At 40.3% G+C, this 21,531-nt stretch overlaps 1 protein-coding gene across 1 annotated transcript in view; it reads left to right on the forward strand.

Moving 5' to 3' along the window:
* Positions 1-21,531, forward strand: part of CACNA2D4 (calcium voltage-gated channel auxiliary subunit alpha2delta 4) — a 193,287-nt gene that overhangs the window by 168,103 nt on the left and 3,653 nt on the right. Inside the window, exons 32-37 of the mRNA XM_032221653.1 lie at positions 1,660-1,730; positions 4,096-4,171; positions 8,295-8,347; positions 9,750-9,805; positions 12,378-12,398; positions 16,058-16,175. Coding sequence (XP_032077544.1) covers positions 1,660-1,730; positions 4,096-4,171; positions 8,295-8,347; positions 9,750-9,805; positions 12,378-12,398; positions 16,058-16,175 — 395 coding nt within the window. The remainder of the gene's footprint in view (positions 1-1,659; positions 1,731-4,095; positions 4,172-8,294; positions 8,348-9,749; positions 9,806-12,377; positions 12,399-16,057; positions 16,176-21,531) is intronic.

Below are 21,531 nucleotides of genomic sequence, written 5' to 3' on the forward strand. Positions count from 1 at the left end.
AGTATATCAGCTGTGTTAATCATTTGAAATGGAAGCATCAAATAAATACGTCACTTTTTTTCCTTGTCCTCGTTGCATATACTTTGTCATAGCTTATCAATGTTTGGAGTGCAACCCTATCATGGCATTCATTGACCCAGAGCTTGCCATTAGACTACTGTTAGAACTACTTCCTATTGTTAGGAAGAATGGTATGAAGTTAAGGGCAAAACTCCTTCTTGAACCAGCATTGTCTGAAGTCACTTCCAAGGTCATGTGGCTGGCATGACTATACGCCGAGGCACATGGAACGCAGTTATTTTCCCACAGAAGTGGTACCTATTTATCTACTCACATTTGCAAGGTTTCGAACTGCTAGGTTGGCAGGAGCTGGGGCAGGAATGGGAGCTCACCCTGTCACACAGTACTTGCGGGTTGAACTGCCAACTATTTGATCAACAAAAGAACCTGTTTTTTTAAACTATGTTAGATGAATATGAGTAAGTATTGAAGACTTTTAAGGAACCTGTCAACTCCTGCTTTGACAAAACCAAGTCAGACTAAATGCATCTTGAGTAAACAGAATGTTTTGATAGATGTCAGAGATCTTCTCCACATACTAATGCATTATAATAATATTGAAACGTGATTCAAGCCCGATATTGCTGCAGCAACGCTAGCATCTGGGTAAAGAAAAGATAAGAAAAGGAAGGAGGTTGCAGTGCCTTTCCAGGATTAGAACTGGAAAATACAAGAACGCTAAGAAGGGAGCATGTGCTTCCTATCCCATCAGAAACTTCCTTAGGCTAAAGTGACCTTAAACTACAAGGAGATTTGAACAAAATAGCTTAATTGCCTTGATACCTTCCATCTCAGCAGAGGCAGCACTATTTGAATAATACATCAAGTGTTCAAACCCTTTGCATTTATTTTCTCCTTCATCCTTACAAAGTAGGCCATTATTATGATCTTGCAACACATAATGGTTTGTCTAAAGCTTGCCTCCATCCCCAATGATCTGAAGCCTCACACTGTGTTCATGCAGCATGCTCCAACCAGCAAACTCGACAGATTTACTCGTTTTCTGGGTACATTAACCAACGAACTGGATTTGCTTAAGAAACCAAGTCAACCACAAAAATGAGGGGTGGGGGAAGTTAACTCTAACAGGTTTAGCAAATTTAGTGTGCATTTGGTATGCGTTAATTCAGCCTGATTACAAGACTATAGATAGTGAGTTCAAAGCTAAACTGAGCATGGACTTCAGTTTTTCTCAATTTAATGTGTCTTCACTTTTTCCCCAAACAACTTAAATACATAGTGGAACATTATGCCCTTGAAGGATTTGCTACATAATAATCAGTAAGTACTTCAGCCTTGCAGCCTGTGGCAACATCCACCTGGTTACTGAATTAACTGTTTTTCAGGTTCACAAAACACAGTGAACTATAAACAAATCAACATTTGTTTGCAACATGCTAAAACACTTTTTTAAAAGCCTATTCAAACCAAGGATAACAATCAATTTTAGCATGTTGCATTATTACTGTTATTTAGCTCTGTTGCATTGCTATTGTGTTATTGGTGAATATTAAACTCACCTGCCTTGCAAAAGAAAACCTATGATTTAAAAACTCTCCAGAAACTCTATTTTTATATCATACTTACTTGTGGTTGCAGATTGGAAAATTCTTGGGAGAAGTAGACGGTTCTGTTACAACTCAGCTCACAAACATGGGAATGCTCAGAAAGTAAGTGTCGTCATCTCTTCCTTATATTCTCCTCCTTTCAAAGAAGACTCTGTTAGAAGCAAAATGCTTCACAGCATAAATACGTATAATCAAAACAAGGATGGAGTAGCCTAAAGACCCATAGACACAAGAGAGTTAGCTAGAAGCAGAATCTTTCAATGCTATTTGTGTAGGATCAGGAGATGTCCATAGAACAGTGTTTCTCCACAGGACTTAAAGTCACCAAGGTTGAGAAACACTGCCATAGAAGAACCCAATGGCATGATGGATAGGGTGAAGTTGTCATCAGAAAAGAGTACGTAAATAAATACAATTCTGGTTTTTTTTGTTGACTTTGTTCCCTATAATACATATTTGTTCTAAAGAACTGCAGGTATTGTCTCACTACGATATCCAAAGTACATGATGATAGGTGCAATCGATCTGTAATGATATAATTAAAAAAAACTTTGCTCAGAGGAATTTCCGTTGACTAGCTCAGTCATCCTTAATTTGATGCAGCAAGTGAACAAATATTTAAAATCAATATATTTCACCACCCATATTTTGAAATGCAGCTAGAAAAAGAGGTGAAGAAAATGGTTTCAAACACATACCTTTATGTCAGTATAACTGTCAGAAGTCAATCTCATAATCCCATTTTAATATTATCAGAATAACCAGTTCTGCCTTATTCATGTTTCAAACTTGGACACTTCATATATTATCAGTTCCAGCATGAAAATCGGAATGAAAGGGACAGATGTTACCCTGTGGATCATCCCCACTTAATTTCTTGCTATCTGAATCTCTTTGATGCTTACAAATACTAATTTTATGTTTGGTGTAGTAAGGAAGTTTTGATGGCCAGGTGGTTTCAGGTTCAAAGACCACACTTCTGAGAAAGTCTGTTATCTGGAACCATTGAAATTCACTGCCACTCACTGTAGTTTAAAATAATTTATAGGGCCCTACAGACTAATATGTAAAGGGTCCAAGTCAGGTACATATAATCAAAAAAGATACAAGGAGCACAACCAGAACTCTCTTGCATAACGTCCAGTACAATTTGAGTCGAGAGCCGAGGTGGCGCAGTGGTTAAATGCAGCACTGCAGGCTACTTCAGCTGACTGCAGTTCTGCAGTTCAACTGTTCAAATCTCACCGGCTCAAGGTTGACTCAGCCTTCCATCCTTCCGAGGTGGGTAAAATGAGGACCCGGATTGTTGTTGGGGGCAATATGCTGACTCTGTAAACCTCTTAGAGAGGGCTGAAAGCCCTATGAAGCGGTATATAAGTCTAACTGCTATTGCTATTGCTAGTCTGGTCAAAGGAAATAACACAGCTGGCAGAGCTAGGTGAGAAAAGTGGCTGAGATGTCATTCTTGGCCAGAAATGACTGTCAGGATTTTGGAGTGAATAGCATAGTAGCTGTGGTTATTTTGGTAAATAATATATAGTATTTTTTCACATTGCAAGAGCACATTGCAAATGTAGTAAGAAATCTCTTTTTGGAATATAGCAGATAACACATTATACACTGTTGATTGATATCCAGCCCCACTTGGATGGAATGGATGGTGTGGAATTTTAATATTTATATTTTTATTTTAAATTTGAATGTTTCTTTTGTCTTGCTTGTGAGCCACCCAGAGTCCCAAGGAAGTGGGCGGCATACAAATTTTATTAAACTCAAACTCAAACTACATAGTATTAAATCTCGCTGTGCAATATCCAGCTGGCGGCATAAATGTACTGCTCAGTGGTGGGTTCCTACCAGTTCTGCCCTGTTCGGCTGAACCGGTAGTGGTTTGGCGGCCTGGGTCACCGGAATTGGCAGCAACCCAGGCCTGCCATGCCCCCAAATCGGTTTCCCAGTTGGCACTGTCGGTGCCGCCATCTTGTTTTTCAGTTTTCTTGTTTTTCGGTTGTGCACAGAGTGAAGTGTGTACATGAGCGAACCACCAGTCATGCCAGCTGGAACCCACCCTTGCTGTAGGTATTTGCTTAGAGTATGATCTAAAGTCAGTTCTGTGCATTAACTGAATTTAAATCTAGGCTAAAGTCATATGCTAGGCAAAAGAATATGGCTGTAATGCAATTGTAGCATATATATCTGGATTAATTTCTGCCATTTCCACTAAAAAGGATCCTGAAGAGCAGAACTTTGGAAAAAAAAACCACTTTGCAAGGCCGTTGCTAAATCAAGCGGCATTGGGGTGGGTAAACTGATGGCTTTGAGAATAAGGTGGAAATTCTACTCCAGTGCGATCTCCGTCAGCCTTACTAGGGAATGCTGGAAGTTGAAATCCACTCAACTTAACCTCGCCAAAGTTGGGAACCGCTGTTCTACACCACAGCTCACAGTCACTTTTGTGTTTCTGCAGAGTGAAGATGTTCGATTACCAAGCCATGTGTAAAGTGCCCCATCACCATCATAGTGGTGCCCGTCCTCTTCTCAGTGTAAGTATCTCAATATCATAAACCACCATCATAAAGTCACAGGCAGACTTAATACGAATAATACAATACAATAGCAGAGTTGGAAGGGACCTCGGAGGTCTTCTAATCCAATCCCCTGCCTAGGCAGGAAACCCTATACAGTTTCAGACAAATGGCTATACAACATCTTTTTAAAGACTTCCAGTGTTGGGCATTCACAACTTCTGGAGGCAAGTTGTTCCACTGATTAATTGTTCTAACTGTCAGGAAATTTCACCTCAGTTCTAAGTTGCTTCTCTCCTTGATTAGTTTCCACCCATTGCTTCTTGTTCTACCCTCAGGTGCTTTGGAAAACAGTTTGATTCCCTCTTCTTTGTGGCAACCCCTGAGATATTGGAACCCTGCTATCGTGTCTCCCCTAGTCCTTCTTTCTATTAAACTAGACATACCCAGTTCCTGTGACCATTCTTTATATGTTTTAGCCTCCAGTCCCCTAATCATGTTTGTTGATCTTCTCTGCACTCTTTCTAGAGTCTCCACATCTTTTCTACATTGTGGCAACCAAAACTGAATGCAGGATTCTAAGTGTGGCCTTACCAAGGCATTATAAAGTGGTATTAACGTGATCTTGATTCTATCCCTCTGTTTATGAATTGAATTTGAATTTGAATTTACTTTATTTGTATGCCGCCCTTTTCCCTGAGGGGACTCAGGGCGGCTCACAATTCAAGGGAGGGGGGAAAAACAAACAAAATTACAGAACATAAAGATCATACACAGCTAAAAAAACACAACAATCATACCATTCGGAGTGGGGCTGTAAGTCTTTAGGCCCAGGCCTGTCGGAACAGCCAGGTTTTAAGGGCTAAGCGGAAGGCCTGGAGGGTGGTGAGCCTAGAACTGTGTTGGCTTTTTTGGCAGCTGCTGCACACTGCTGGCTCATATTTAAATGGTTGTCCACTAGGACTCCAAGATCCCTTTCACAGTTACTACTGTTGAGCAAGGTACCACCTTGGAGCGTAGAACAGAATGAGAATCCATCAGAGAAAGGCAATAAGCAAGGGCAACAACAGAAAGGAGAGAGGATGAGGAGGGAAAGGGAGAAAGGGTAAAGCAGAGGAAGTAAGGGAGGGGAAGTAATGGTAGGAGAGAGGATAAGAAGGAGGAGAAGAGAAGAGGAGTGGGGGAAAGAAAGAGGAAGGAGAGGAGGAAAGAAGAGGGCAGAGAAGGGAGGTTGAGAAGATGGAAGGAGTAGGGTTGTTGCAAAATAAGATGGAAATAGGGGTTGGCAAGAAACACTAACTGAGTTTTTTATAGCTGTAAGAAGATAGTGATAAATGTTAATAGTATCTATAAGAATGTATATTTGTGAATGTATTGGGGGGGGGAGAACAGAATGATGCAAAGAAGCTCAGAAATGCTTTTCTTTCTGATAAGATGAGTTCCTTTTGTTCTCCCAGAACAAAAGAAAAAATAGAATATAGAAATGTAGGCTGGAAGGGACCTCACAGATCTTCTGGTCAAACCTGTTCGAGGCAGGAGACCTTATATCATCCTGGTCAAATGGTTGCCTTCTCTATTTTTGAAAACCTCCAATGATGGAGCACCCAGAACTCTGAGAGGCAATCTATTCCATTGATTAATTGTTCTTACTGTCAGAAAATTTCCCTTTCCTCCTGCAGACAAAGGCAGATGAGGAAGACAAGGCATGTCCATCTATATATGTCCTTTCCATTCTATAATTGGCAGAGTGTTCTGAAATTTAAGAAAAGCTGTACAGGCCACTACCTACATTTCAGCATCTGTACATGGAGGCTAGCAAAGAATTAGGCAGGACTTTAGAACAGGGTGGGATTTCTACTCTGTATTCCTTGCATTGGTGGACAAATTGGCCAGTGTTGATGATAAACTTTGAAACCTTTCAGCAGCCAAGTTCAAAAGCCTTGAGTTTTATGAGAAAGGATTCTCATGAAATTGCTGGATTTCGTGGGGTAACATTAGATTTCCACTGTCATTTTGCTTCCAGTCCATACACTTTGCTAGAGCAGAAGTAAAAACAATGGACGCTTGAAGGAAGCATTATGAATATCACCTGGAGCTCCTTAATGGAAGGAAGAATGTAAATCACTCCATTCATTTGTTCATTTTCTGAGTTGTACTTGGCAATTGGGTGCACTTAAGACCTGAGCAAATGAGGTTCATGCAGAAGGAATAAACCAGGGTTTTTTGGGGGGAGGGGGGGCAGGAGAGAGAACACTTTTAAGATGAATTGGCTGAGTACTCCAGCCTTGATTCTGTGATCTCTCCCATGAGTTATTTGTACTGGACAAGTGACAGCGCATATATATTAATTTAGAGAAGATGGATGTTACCCAGCAAATTCATTCTAGGTTGGGAAAGCGAAGGGTGAACTTTTCATTCTTTCGGTTCTTGCATTATTTGTGCATTTGTTTCTTTAGCAAATAAACCATATATGGCTCAAATTGCAGTAATTACATTGGACCATTCTAGAGCCATAGTTGAACTAGCAGACCCTCAAACCTACCAGCTCTATACAGATAATCCAGAAAAATACTGTTAGCTCCAAAAAATTTCATAATAGGTTCCCTTATCTAATAACAATAGGATTTTCTGCTATGGTTGAATTGATTTGTTCTGGGTTTAACTAATTTGTAAACACACAATTCGGTGTAGTGGTTAAGGCATCAAGTTTGAAATTGGTAGACTTCTAGTCTCACCTTAGGCCACCTTGGGCCAGTCACTTTGTTTCAACCCTAGGAAGCAGACAATGGCAAATTACTTCTGAAAAATCTTGCTAAGAAAATGGCAAGAAGTTATTCAGCTGTTTCCAAGAATTGGACACAATTGAACAGAAGAAGAAAACACATTTGTATTATCTTAACTATGAAGGACCTTTACTAGAATGATATTGTACAGACCCTTCTTCCTTTCTTTTTATTCAAACTGATCCCAAGTCTCTTAAGATGGTTGCCTTTTTGTCTTTAAGGTTGAATTGCGCATGTGTGGAAATGCAAGGACCTTTTAACCACGTACAGTACATTATCAATTATACATCCTGAAGATAGTAGGTTAGGTTAGGTTAGGTTTATTGGTTTTGTATGCCGCCCACTCCCGAAGGACTCCGGGTGGCTCACAATAAACAGGGGAGGGAATAAATAAGACAATACAAACAAACAATTTTAAAATCTACAACAGTCACAATTAAGACGGGGCTGGGTGCTTTAACAGCCCCCAGCCTGCTGGAACAGCCAGGATTTAATAGCTTTACGGAAGGCCGGGAGGGTAATAAGGGTCCGGATCTCCACGGGGAGCTCGTTTCAGAGGGCCGGAGCAGCAACAGAGAAGGCTCTCCCGTGGGGGGTCGCCAGTCGGCATTGGCTGGCAGATGGAACCCAGAGAAGGCCAAGCCTGTGCGATCGAATTGGTCTTTGGGAGGTAATTGGCAGGAGGCGGTCTCTCAGGCACCCAGGTCCGATGCCATGTAGTAGAGTTAGTTTGGCTTCATTTGTCTGGTCAAAATGATGAAGACTTAGATGTATAGCAAAAGTAGCTCAGAAGTATTCATAAGAAGACAAAGTCAATGTTAATGTAGAATTAATATAACCCATCATCAATACATGTCATTATTCCTACTGTGACCAAAAAAAATTGGTAGCTTTACTATCCAAAATACTTTGGGTTTTGTTAAAATAAACAATATTTTCAGCACTGCATGATCCAAAAGAACTGTGTAGGCAGTGGTGGGTTGCCATTTTTTTTACCACTAGTTTGGGCGCACTCCCGTGTGCACTCGCACGTGCAACGCTTCTGTGCATGCGTCTGGGTGGGTGGGCGGAGCCTTCTGCCACTGCTAGTACCAGTTCAGCCAATCCAGGCCGAACCGGGAGCCACGCACCTATATTCTTTTAAGCCTTTTCAACTGGAAAAACTTTATTTTCAAAATATTTGATATATTTTTCTCAAATGTCCTGATTTTTCACAACTGATTTGGATGCATTTTGTATAATTCCTGCAGATTCTTAAAGAAAGCCATTTAAGTTATTAAAGGAATCAAAAATTGAAATTGTACACTATGTAATATGCTTCTTTTTCTTTTGAGACTTAGTCGTTCTTTTTTCAACAGCCAATTTATACATTATTGGCAGCAGCAAAGTGGATGATCACCGATTTCTTCATGTGAGTATGAACGTTTGGAAATTCTAGTGGAAAATTGCATCTGAAGAAAATTATGTTTCACAATTTAATTAGTATGTTAAGCATTGAATGTTTGAGGTCTTTAGATTAAGCATATTCTTAACTTTTTATAGTACTCTTGCTATGAAATTTTATTATAATAGGAAATGAATAAGAAAATCTTAAAGCAACTTCAATGTGCCCAGCAGTGCTAAGAAAGATACAATTTCCCCTACGGGTATTATCCAGTTAAAATAAGACAGCAATTCCAAGCATGGAGATGTTGCAATACTTTGATGAAAATCAAGAAGTATCTACGAGCAGGGGTGGGCTTCAAAATTTTTAGCAAGGGGTTATCTGCCCAGTTGCTAGGTGGCCGTGGCCATGGCCTAGTCAGTCTCCTGCACCATGGCTGGTGGGGGAGTTTTTGCCCTCCCCAGGCTCCGGAGGCTTTTCTTGAGTTCTGGGAGGGCGAAAACATCCTTCTCATGCTCCGGAGGCCCTCTGGAGTCTGGAAACGGCCCCGTTTCTGGCCTTCCCAAACTTCCAGTAGGCCCGTTTTTCGCCCTCCCGAGCCTCCATGCGCACCCTGTATCCAAAACAAGCATCCAAACCTGCATCCAAAACAGGCCGCGTGGGGACTCCGGGGAGAGGAGGGGTGGGCGGGACCAGCCAGGAGTGGGATTTGGGGCTTCTCCGAACATCACAGAATCTTAGCTAGAGGTTCTCCTGAACCCCTGCAAACCTCCAGCAGCCCACCCCTGTCCACAAGTCTTCAGAATTACTCTTCGTTTCTCAAATTCGGCCAACTGGGTGTTCTAAAGTGAACTGTGTGAATGAAGGCGCATTTGGAAAGAGGCCATTCTGCTCCTGAGCGAGTCTACCTGTCACTTTATCAATGGGAGACCAGGGATTTTTAGTAAGAAAAATTTGCTGATGATAAAGACATCCGGGGCAGCAGCATTCCATGACGCTGTGGGTCTCGGATGAAAGGGTTCCAAACAAATGCCTCTGAGCATGGAACCAGATTCCAAGATACTTGTAGAGATTAATTTGTCAGGCATACTCAACAGCTGTTGCTGTATATCACATACCAGTGATTCACTACCATCAAACAGATGGCCTTCAAGGTGACTGAGAATATTTCCCTCCCAGCTCCTGGGAGTACCGTGTTAATGACAGCCTTGCCACTGGAATGGCTATTGATGTTTATGGGAATTAAGACACAATTACCCAGTCAAAAAAAGTAAGGAAGAAGGATTTTTAAATGCCTGGTTCAGGCGAGAAATAAAGGTAGCTTCAAGGCAAATTTTAGGGCAGCAAATCAGAAGTTGCCTGTCTGTTTTACAACATCTCTGCCCTTCTGGGCTGACATAAACTACATTGTATTTTTCTTCTTTGACAGATTCCTTTTGGAGTTTAACATTTTTAGTTTCTGGCACACGGATAACTTGGCTGACGGTGAGTACGCAGGATTACCGAAAATACATAGCAGCCTGGATGAAAAAGTTCTAAGTAATAATGCAATCTAGCACAGCCTGAAAGAATTGTCACGTGTTAGCGTAAAGAATATTACATTTTGGATTCCATTCATCTCATTTTGACCTCAGCATTAATTTGGCAAGGATTAATGGCATTGAGTGGGACACCGTGGCTCAGTGGCTAAAATGCTGAGCTTGTCAATCAGAAGGTAGGCAGTTCAGTGGTTCGAATTCCTAGCGCTGCGTAGCGGAATGAGCTCCTGTTACTTGTTCCAGCTTCTGCCAATCTAACAGTTCAAAAGCACATAAAAATGCAAATAGAAAAATAGGAACCATCTGTTTTGGGAAGGTAACAGCGTTCTGTGCACCTTTTGGCATTGAGTCATGGTGGCCACATGACCACGGAGACGTCTTCGGACAGCGCTGGCTCTTTGGCTTTGAAACAGAGATGAGCACCAACCTCTAGAGCCAGAAACAACTAGCACACATGTATGGGGGAACCTTTACCTTAATGACATTGATTCTGTGATACTTTTGATACATAGTCTGTACTAGGCTGTCATAGAAGATAGGTAGAAGACCATAGAAAATTATCAAGTTCATTTATTCCAATTTGCTCAGTATTTTAGTTGGGACACATGAGGGAATATCAGTAGTGGACACCAAAAAAAAAACTAAATCAGAAGTACACTAACATAAGATTTTCATTTATATTAACTGGGAAAAGTTCTCATGGTTCATAGATTGTTAAAAATAAAAATATGGTTAACTTAACTTTTTCTTTTTAAAGAATAAAGTTCTAGTGTTGTTGAGAATAGAATAGAATAGAATAGAATAGAATAGACTTCTTTATTGGCCAAGTGTGATTGGACACACATGGAATTTGTCTTTGGTGCATATGCTCTCAGTATACATAAAAGAAAAGATACATAAGGTATAACAATATAAATCAATATAAATCATAAGGAAGCAAGTTACAATCATAGAATCATAAATGGGAGGAGATGGGTGATAGGAACGATGAGAAGATTAATAGTAATAGTAATGCAGAGTTAGTGAATAGTTTGACAGTGTTGAGAGAATTATTTGTTTAGCAGAGTGATGGCGTTCGGGGAAAAATTGTTCTTGTGTCTAATTCTTCTGGTGTGCAGTGCTCTATAGCGTGCATAATTGTGCACTATAGATTGTGCATAATGACAAAGCAAATCAGAAAAGTTAAAAAAGAGGGAGAATAATTTCTTAAAATATATCCTGAATTTCCAAAGTGTTATTAATGTTAAGTACATTTTTCTAAAAAGCCACAGTAACAATTTTAAAAAAGAACTGTACTACATGTTGGATCACAAATACATTCCACCAAATCTTGACAATCATCACATCAACCATGTATATTATGCTTAAGATAGTTACATAGAAAGAGAGTGAAACTGATAGGCAGAGACAACACACACGTTATTTACATATTTATTTTCCCATAAATAAATAAATTGATACCAGTTCAAAAGCAAAAGTTAAAATTTGAAAATAGAACAGTATAATGAGTTCAGGGTTTATGTTAACCTTTCATAATTGGTCATGGCAAGAGTGGTGGAAAAATCTTCATTTTAATGGTTTTCTGAAATCTAAACAAAGTTTATATCGGAGGAGGCTGACAATGCTAAGAAATACTGTATAAAATTCCTCCTATTGGATGTTGTCCAGTTAAAAAAAAAGACTTCAATTCCCAGCATGGAGATATTGTAGTACTCTGGTGTAAATCAAGAAGTATGAGACCTGAACTCATTGATAGCCTCGCATTGCAATGAACAAGGACATACATTCAATTTCGCAGCTACTATTGGCTGAGCAGGTACAAAGATAGCCAGGGAAATGATTGAAGCTGGGAAACAGGCGCCTTGATTTACCACCAAATTATCAGGTACTTAGGAGCCAAGGATTTAGCAGCACAAGGAAATAACAACCAGTGGAAAAAAGCACACATTCTGGTAGAGAGAAGTTCCCTGAGGATGGGCTCCATCACAAGTCCAAAAGCTCAGAAGACTAAACCTCTGGTCCCAGTGACCGACCCAGATTGGATTCTACAAGGTTGAGGAAACCTGAATCTCCAAGAGAATAATTTCTCACAGAATGGGGATTGACAGCATAAAGACCTGTTATCTAGAATGGCTCAGGGAGAGAAAGCCGTCAACAGAACCTTTCTGAGTGGACACCTTCACTTTTTTGCAAAGCAATCCTGGATGTATCCCAGTATCCCATATAGAGCTTAAAAAGTAATGACATATACTTTGAATTGGGCCCAGAAACCTACTTCGGAGTACTGGTCCATCACCTTTAAAACCTTTATAGATAGCATTGGGATACCTCATATAGAATAATTGTGACCTTGTATAGCTTTAACCACCATACCATGGTATCATTTCTTTCTTTCTTTCTTCATTTTCCATCCCCCTCCCCGCTTTCATGTTTCTTCACAATAATGTTGTACCATCATCTTGTGGGCATGTCATGATGGACTCATTCTCATCATTTCTTACGCCATGTGAACAAAACAGCCAAATCCGTTTTCCATCATGGTAAGTAGTGTTGTCATACAAAGAGTTTTGTCTTCTGAATCAGAAGATTGGTATGAGATTTAACAACAAAGGTCATAATATCACAATTTATGCATATTCAAATTAAATCTTTCAAGATGAAACAGGAATATAACTTTCTACTTGATTATCAGGCCACAATTCAATGGAAGTTAAATATATTTTATGGTTTTTCTCCATGTTTTCTTGTCCAGTTTGATAGCAGCATAACTACGCATAACATATGTAGATGCAAATGGGGCAAAATATATAGATTTTCCTACACAACTTCATAAAATCAATGAATATTGTACAGAACAGGTTACTACTGTCCATAAAAATCGAAGCAATGGCAGAATAAAAAAATAGAAAACAGAAGACTGATGCTTCTTTTATATATTACTAAGATGAAACTTCCACTCATTCTTCTAAGACTTCCATCTTAACATCTTTTTTTTTTCATTTTTCATTTTTACATTTTTCAGTTTTGAAAAAAGAGGAAAAATTTTCTTCATGGTTTTCCCTTAGTTATATTCATTCAGTTTTTGCATGTTTTTAAAACTACATTCACATGTTACACATAGTCTTCAATTTATAACCAGTCTCTTAACAACTATTGTATTTTTTGAAGTATAAGATGTGCCTTCCCCCCCCCCCAAAAAAAGAGGCTGAAAATCTGGGTGCGTGAATACAACATTTTTGGCTTTCCGAAACCCCGCCTCCTTTGCAAAAATGGCGGTGCATAGCCTTTAAGAGGCTTCCAGAGTGCTCCTGGGGGCTGGAGAGGGCAAAAATGAGCGAAAAATGGACCGGTTTTTGCTCGTTTCTGCTCCCCTCCAGCCCCCAGGAGCACTCTACAAGCTTCCTAAAGGCTATGCATGCCTCTTTTTTTGACAAAAAATGGGCCCGTTTTAATGAAAAATGGGCTGTTTTTGGGAGCACAAAACCCTTTTTTTAAAATTTGCCTCTTCAAAATCTTGGTGTGTCTTATACGCTGAAAAATACAGTACTTGAAGTTGCAATGGACCCAAAAAAGATACATCCTGGATTCACAGTTCTGATAACTGTCCTCCCTACTCATATGATTGCAGATCGGGCACTCAGCAACTGGTCCACATTTACAACCATGTGCAGTGTCCACAATTTACATATTTTGCCATAAAGCAATATTTACCTCCGGTTTAAAAAAAAAAACCCATTGTAAGACAATGGGTTTGCTTAACAACCACAGGTTCACTCACAACCATCGCAAAAATGTCAATCATATGATGACCCGCTTAATGATTTGCAACCATAATTCCAGGCTCAATTACGGTTGTAAGTGGAAGACTACCTATAAATGAATATACTGCCTCTGCTGCCAGACCTTCAGGTTAGAACTTGATCATTAAACAGAGTAGAACTAAACTTTATTAAGATAGGTTATGATCAGTGGTGGAATGCTGCCGGTTTAACAACCGGTTCTGTGGGTGCGCGCTTTGTGTGTATGTGTGCTTCGTGCACGCAGCACTGAAAAATGGAGCATTTGGAAGCTTCCAAGTCAGCAATGTAAGTAAAGCAGCTGGGTAGAAAATCAACTGTTCCGTGTGATTGAGATGAGTTAGAAAGCAGGAAATAAAGAACAGGATAGAGCAGGGGTTAGTGGCCGGGCCCAACTGATCGTCAGAGCAAACCGCTTCGCTCCCAGCTGATCGTCAGAGCTATCAGTTCACCCAAACCAGTCCGAACTGGTAGAATCCCACCCCTTATAATAGCAGAATCTTCCAAGCCAGATTGTGCTTTTTACCTCCCCTTCCTTCAGTCCCAATGAATTAGAGAGGACGTGTTTCTTCTGAATACCCTCTTGTTTCCCAGGACTTAAAGGATGTCCCAGTCCTCTTTGCTTATGTAACAATTCTTGCCTATTTCCCTCAAGGTCCTCTCCCTAGTAAAATTGGTCCTTGAATAGATGGCATATTGAAGTAGAATTCTTTATTGGCACACGAGAAATTTGTCTCCAGTGCATCATAAGCTCTCAGCCCGCATACAAGCAGCAAGTGACAAATCACGATCATAACCATAAAATACAATCATCATAAATCATAAAATACAAATTCAATGATGGTCATTGGATACTAAATGAGAAAACAACATAAATCATAATAGGATAATACTAAAAAAAAAAAGACAATCAACACACGTCCTTTAAACAACAAAATTGTAGCCATGCCAACATGCTATTTTTATTTTACTTTTTTAAAACTTTTGTACACTGCTCAGAGTGGAGCTGGCATCCAATTAATCTCAATAAATAATAATATTTATGCTATTTTGAGGGGTAAACACTAGCAGTGTTTTCTTACAGCAGGCTACTATGATGCACTGAGCCAGCAATTTCATCACAGATTTGCAAATGATAGTCTTGCAGTTGCTAGTCTTAAACAAACATTGCATTTCGATTGAGGCTGACCCAGGCCCTGTTGGATCACTGAGTTTTCACTCCTGGAAACCAGGTTATATATTTACTGGATTACCTCTTTATCTGATCAACTCCCATCCCCTTTCAAGGTATCCCACTGACCTCCGTTGGTTGACATCCCGTGCAACCAAGAGATTATCGGCTTCTTGGTTAGATTAGTCTCTAATATAACATTGCATTTGAGTGGAAAAAGAGTTCCTTTTCAAAGCAAGCATAAAAACTGATTATCCTTCTCATCCCAGGACAAACATGGGGAGTCCCCCCAGGGAAAAGGGCAGCATACAAATAAAGTATAAACTAAACTAAAGTTTTCATTACAAATGGACAAGTTCAATTAAATGTTACCTCTTTTTGTCATCCTAGAAGTAGAAATTTGGGGGGAGGGTGTTGCTTTGTTAAGTTTATTACTGAAATTGCTTTTAGTAAAAATACAGGCGATGACTTGGCATTTTGGCTTTAATTACAGCTTTCCCCTGTATATTAGCTATTTGTATTAAAAGTTCCCACCGTCACGCTGGTCCCAGGAAATCTACAGCCGAGAATCAGTTTAATGAGTCACTTGGCATTTCTCTCTTGCAATCTCCATTGTATTAGATAGATTTATCCAAGCCATCTTCGTTTCATTTATTTCAGTAAGGTGCACGTCAAAGACTGGCCAGATGCATTGAGCCTCGCATGATTTATGGCACCAATTTGTTTAAATCTATTTGACTCATTTTTAAGAGATGCAATTGTCATTTAAGCCGGGGGTGTCCAAACTTGGGAACTTTAAGACTTGTGGACTTCAACTCCCAGAATTCCCCAGCCGGCTGGGGAATTCTGGGAGTTGAAGTCCACAAGTCTTAAAGTTTCCAAGTTTGGACACCCCAGCTTTAAGCCAAGAACAGACATTTGTGGAGAATTATAAAGGTCTTTTCCTGCCCTTTTTCTCCCCCCTTTGAGCCGAGCTGGACAGTCACTCTCAAAATTTCTGACTGGTCCGGAAAAGTCACCTTTTCTGAAAATTTTACCACAGGATTTAACTGTACCTGTATATCTAGAGTGAAGGGAGACTCAGCTTCATAAATTCAAGACATCCTCAATCATTGGCTCAGCAGCGGCACCTAGTGGCCATGGCTGTCCTTGCATTTTGTTTCTCCACATTTTTTCACTTCTCCTTGTGCCTCATTTTCTCCCTCTGACCCTTCTATTTTTCCCATTCTAGCTCACAAACATAAGAAACACGATGCACTGCAACCCTGTGACACTGAATACCCTGTGTTTGTGTACGAGCCGGCTATCAAAGAGGCCAATGGACTAATTGAGTGTGGAGCCTGTCAGAAGTAAGAGAATGGTCTTTATCTGTGCTTCCCAAGGCAACCAAACATTTTGCCCCTTTTCTTCCCGTCCATACAGGTTGCTTGTTATTGCCAGCACTAAAAGAGCAAAATAATTAGTCCTGCTTAAGATCCTGACTATTGCCTTCTGCATGCACCTGCCCCTTAAGTTCATCTACAGAAGTCATCACACTGTCCTACCCTCAATAAATGGGCTGTACCTGGAGACAGGTATTCCTTCTGGTTCCTAACACTGTGTAGAAGGAAGAGGGAGTGACCTTGAAGGGCAGGAGGAAGAGCCTCTACCAACATTTGAACATTCTCCCTCCGGAGATCAGGATGACCCCAACCCTGCTGGACTTTTCATAAGTCCTTAAAGGCCAAGCTTTGTGCCTGGAAGTAGAGCCCCAGGTTTGTGCAGGGACCCATTTAGTGGTTGATTTAATCATTATGATGGACATTTTATTCTTGGCTACTACATATTTGTATGTATTGATGTAATTGGTTTTATATTTTCAATTTTGTTCGCTGTCCAGAGTAAGATAGGAAGCCATACGAATTAGGTAAGTAGGGGAGGGAGGGAGGAGATTAGGCAGATGATAGATGATGATGAAGATGATGATTGATGATAGAAGATAGATAGATAGATAGATAGATAGATAGATAGATAGATAGATAGATAGATAGATAGATATATAGATAGATAGATAGATGATAGGATGGACAGACGGATGGACCAACGTACTTATGTACGGACAGATGATAGATAGATGATATAGATAGATAGATAGATAGATGGGTGGGTGGGTGGGTGGGTGGATGGATGGATGGATGGATAGATAGATAGATAGATAGATAGATAGATAGATAGATAGATAGATAGATAGATATGGATGGACGGACGGACATACGTACATATGGACATGATTGATAGATGAGATGAGATGGATGAATGGATAGATAGATAGATAGATAGATAGATAGATAGATGATAGATAGATAGATAGATAGATAGATAGATAGATAGATAGATAGATATGGATGGATGGACGGACATACGTACATATGGACATGATTGATAGATGAGATGAGATGGATGAATGGATAGATGATAGATAGATAGATAGATAGATAGATAGATGATAGATAGATAGATAGATAGATAGATAGATAGATAGATAGATAGATAGATAGATAGATATGGGTGGGTGGATGGATGGACAGACGGATGGATGGACGGACAGATGATAGATAGATGGTAAATGATAGGTGATAGTTGATAGATGATAGATAGATAGATAGATAGATAGATAGATAGATAGATAGATAGATGATAGACAGACAGACAGACAGACAGACAGAGAAAGAGATGGATGGATGGATGGATGGATGGATGGATGGATGGATGGATGGATGGATGGATGGATGGGTGGGTGGGTGGGTGGGTGGGCGGGCGGGCAGGCTAAGACAGGCAGACAGGCAGGTAGACGCCCAATAAAAGGGGCTTGAGTCCAGTCCAAGAAAGTATCTTGAGAAATTGTCTCAGAGAAACCCTTTCCTAGTCCACATAAAGGTAGGGAAGGAAGAAGCCTATTCAGGCTTGCAAACGATCTTCCATTGTTATTATATCTGTTCCGGTAAAAGTAGTCCTTGCATTCATGGAATTGGTTTCATATGGTTTCACAATCTGGTCTACTTTGTAGGGCTGACACATCGGAACTTTTTCTTTTTAGAATCAGATGAAACATTATTTTCCGGGTCTTTCTGTGGGGTTTGTTACAGGTAAAAATCTCAGTAAGTCTGTTCTTTTACAACGAGCACCATCATTTCAGTTCTCATAAGAAAAACTCTAACCCATCTGGCAATTATTGTATTTTGTGAGATTGCTTATTCTCATGGTGGAGGGCATAGCACTCAACACCACTGTAGGATAATTGGGGGACACAAAAGTAAACAAGAACTGGGTTAAATATAGACATTGTTAATCTTCTCCACTGTCTTAACAATAAACTAAATTTGTATAGTTAGAAAATGAAGGAAAACAATTGTTCAAAAATGAAAGCTGTTGACTCAGCTATTTGTCATCTTCTTGGAACGGTCCATGCTTTCCTGTGATGCATGCCCTATTCCCACTTAAATTTATTTTAAGGAAAACATTTTTATATCTGAAATATTTCAATATCTGAAAATATTTGAAACTGAGTAGCTGATTAGTTAGATGGTGCTGATATGTAAGGTCACTAGAGCTACCAAACTGAAGAGCTACTGACTGAAGATGCACGTTTTCTTGGAAATATTTGAAATATTTATATTTGGAGAACTTCCACAAGTTTAATCAAGATACTTTGAACTTCTGTTGACTTCTGTTCTTGGGAGAGAAAAGTAAAAAAGCAACATATTAGGGACAAAAACACATGAGTTATGATGAATGAAGGTGATAGAGAAGATTCTCTGGTAATTTGTGAATATCTATTTTAGAAAAGGTAAAGGGACACCGTGGCTCAGTGGCTAAGACATTGAGCTTGTCGATCAGAAAGGTCGACAGTTCAATGGTGCGAATCCCTAGTGCCATGTAATGGAGTGAGCTCCCATTACTTGTCTCAGCTTCTGCCAACCTAGCAGTTCAAAAGCATGTAAAAATGCAAGTAGAAAAATAGGAACCACCTTTGGTGGGAAGGTAACAGCGTTCTGTGCACCTTCGGCATTTAGCCATGCCAGCCACATGACCATGGAGACATCATTGGACAGCGCTGGGTCTTCAGCTTTTAAATGGAGATGAGCACCGCCCCCTAGAGTCGGGAACAACTAGCACATATGTGCCAGGAGAACCTTTACCCTTACCTATTTCAGAAAAAAACAAAAGCCCAAACCCAGTATGGTGCAGCTGCCCAAAACACTAACAAACAGGCTCACATACAGACACACAAGCACAAATGCCTAGTGGAAGGAGCTACCTAAGACTACTAGTCCTCAACTTTTGATCATAATGGAGCCTGACTGTAAAATGGATCACCAATTTACAACCTTTTCTGAAGCAGTTGTTAGGGAACCGTGGCTTTTAAGCAAACACCATAGTCGTTAAACGAACTCATTGTTTGCTATGAGGCAATGTTGCCGAAAGCTTGGAAGTAGATAGAAGGCCATCAGAACCTTGGAACCAGGTCCTAAGTCTTTTTGGTGGAGTCCATTGGAATTTTGAACTGTTGCTAAGCAACTGGTTATAAATCAAGGCCTACCTGTAGTTGTAGTGACTGCCTCGGTACGGAGTCTTTTTTGACTAGAATGTTGAATGAGCATCTTGAGGGCCATCTATGAGGCTTGCTGTAATTGCCTCCTATATTCGGACTGGTGTTCTGTCAAAGCATCTCCATGATCCTTGCAGCTCCATAGCCTATGATGGCTGTTCTGCCTCGAGCGTTGTAGGCTTGCTCGGGGCATGCAGTTAACTCCACGCTTAGGAATCTCATTCAGATCAAGTTTATTATCAGGCATTCTTAATAGCAAAACTTACAGTTCAGTGTTAAGATACTTCTGACTTTCCATAATCTTTCCCATCACGTGGTGTAAAAAGATGATAATTTCACTCCCATGCTGAGTGGAGATACAAACACTACTATTCCGGTTCACAAAGGCATTTAAACTGACTGGCTATAAACTTTGCAGGCGGGCAAAATGCCCCAGTGGCCAATCAGAAACAGAGATGTGATCACATGTCATGGAATTACATTCCCCATAAGGCAGTCTCTGCCTACATTTCCCAGGAGGTAGTTTCTTAAAGGAGACAGTTCTTAATTCTTACACTAGCTATATACTGCTGGGGCAGCACAATGGCATTGATGTATGGAAGGAAATGGGTGAATTGAGTTGATTGCATCGTCACTGCTGCTAAAAAACTAGTATATAGATACTACTAGTTTTAGAAAATGCAGTTAATTCACACCAAGTTGCCAGCTCAATACTGTTTTCAGGATGGTCCTGTGTATACGAAAACTTTAATGAAACTTCCACCAATATAACTGATTCCTAGACAAAATCTTTGGTGGCATTCAGTATTAAACTAGAAATCTCCCTTTCTCTAGATGTTATCATGATTCAATTGTACCTATAAATTTCCAGTAGAGGGCAGCAGAGCACTGTGGCTCCCATGCAGTGACTTACAAATACCTCTTAACTTTATTTGTCTATCAAGCTACTGTGCCACATTATTGTTAAGAGAGAAAGTAGTTTATAGGAAACAAATAAGGACAAGTCAGTGTAATAAAGCATTTAGGTTCCTTGGGTGACTATACATACCAAATTGGCCACCAGCCATCCTAATAAAGCCTTTACAATTGCTGAACCACCAACTTCACGCAAAATAATTTATTATGCATTCTTCTCCAAAGACTATTAAAAATGAGCTTTGGGATCCAACTTTTCATCCCCTTCTCTTCAGTTTCCTTCCTTTGAAACAATTCAATTTGATAATTGACTAAGTTAGGAAGCCAGCCAGCTAATGTATCTAAAAAATGAAATGATGCTACAACATCACCGACTTCATAGTATAAGGCAAGGATGCGAACCTTCTTCTGGAAGAGAAACTGTCAAGTGGGTATGCGCACAGCGGGAAATGAACTTCTGGTTTCTGGTGCGCACATGCGCCCCAGCCAGCTTGTCTTCTGGTTACTGGCACACAGGCGCGTGTGATGTTCAGCTGGCCACCATGCATGCGCACAACGGAAACTGAAACACCAGCTCTTCCGGTTTCCTGCACTGCCACACCCACAAAAAACAGCTGATTGTCACGCGCACAGAAGAGACCCAGAAACACAGAAGAGAAACAGGGGGTGCTTCACGTGCCAGCTAACATGGCTCCGCATGCCACTCAGGGCACGCAAGTTTTCTCATTACTGGCATGCATGCGCACGCCGGAAAATTGAAGAACCAGAAAATCTTCTGGTTTCTGGCACTGCCACACGTACAAAGGCCAGTGGATCGTCGCTTGCGCATGAGTGCCAGAAACCCGGAAGAGGAACGGGTGATGCCGCACATGCCAGGCAACATGGCTCCACATGCCACTTTTGGCACGTGTGCCGTAGATTCGCCATCACGGATCTCATCCAAGGCTGTCTTGGCAACTTTAAGATTTGTGGACCCCCAACTTCCAGAATTGAATTGATGAAGACTTGTTTGTTTTAACCTTATGGAGAGCGAAGACTTATTAAATTTGTTTATACTTGCGACGAAGGTTGAATGTTGCTTCCTTATAAATGTCTTTCTTTTTAATTACACACTCTTTTTTCTCTTTCCTTACACATTCTATTCTTTCCTCTTTTGCAAAGTTTACTTTGCAATTGTTTTTTACTACTGCCATTAAAATTCT

The sequence above is a fragment of the Thamnophis elegans genome, chromosome 7, assembly GCF_009769535.1.
Source record: "Thamnophis elegans isolate rThaEle1 chromosome 7, rThaEle1.pri, whole genome shotgun sequence".
Lineage (NCBI taxonomy): Eukaryota > Metazoa > Chordata > Lepidosauria > Squamata > Colubridae > Thamnophis > Thamnophis elegans.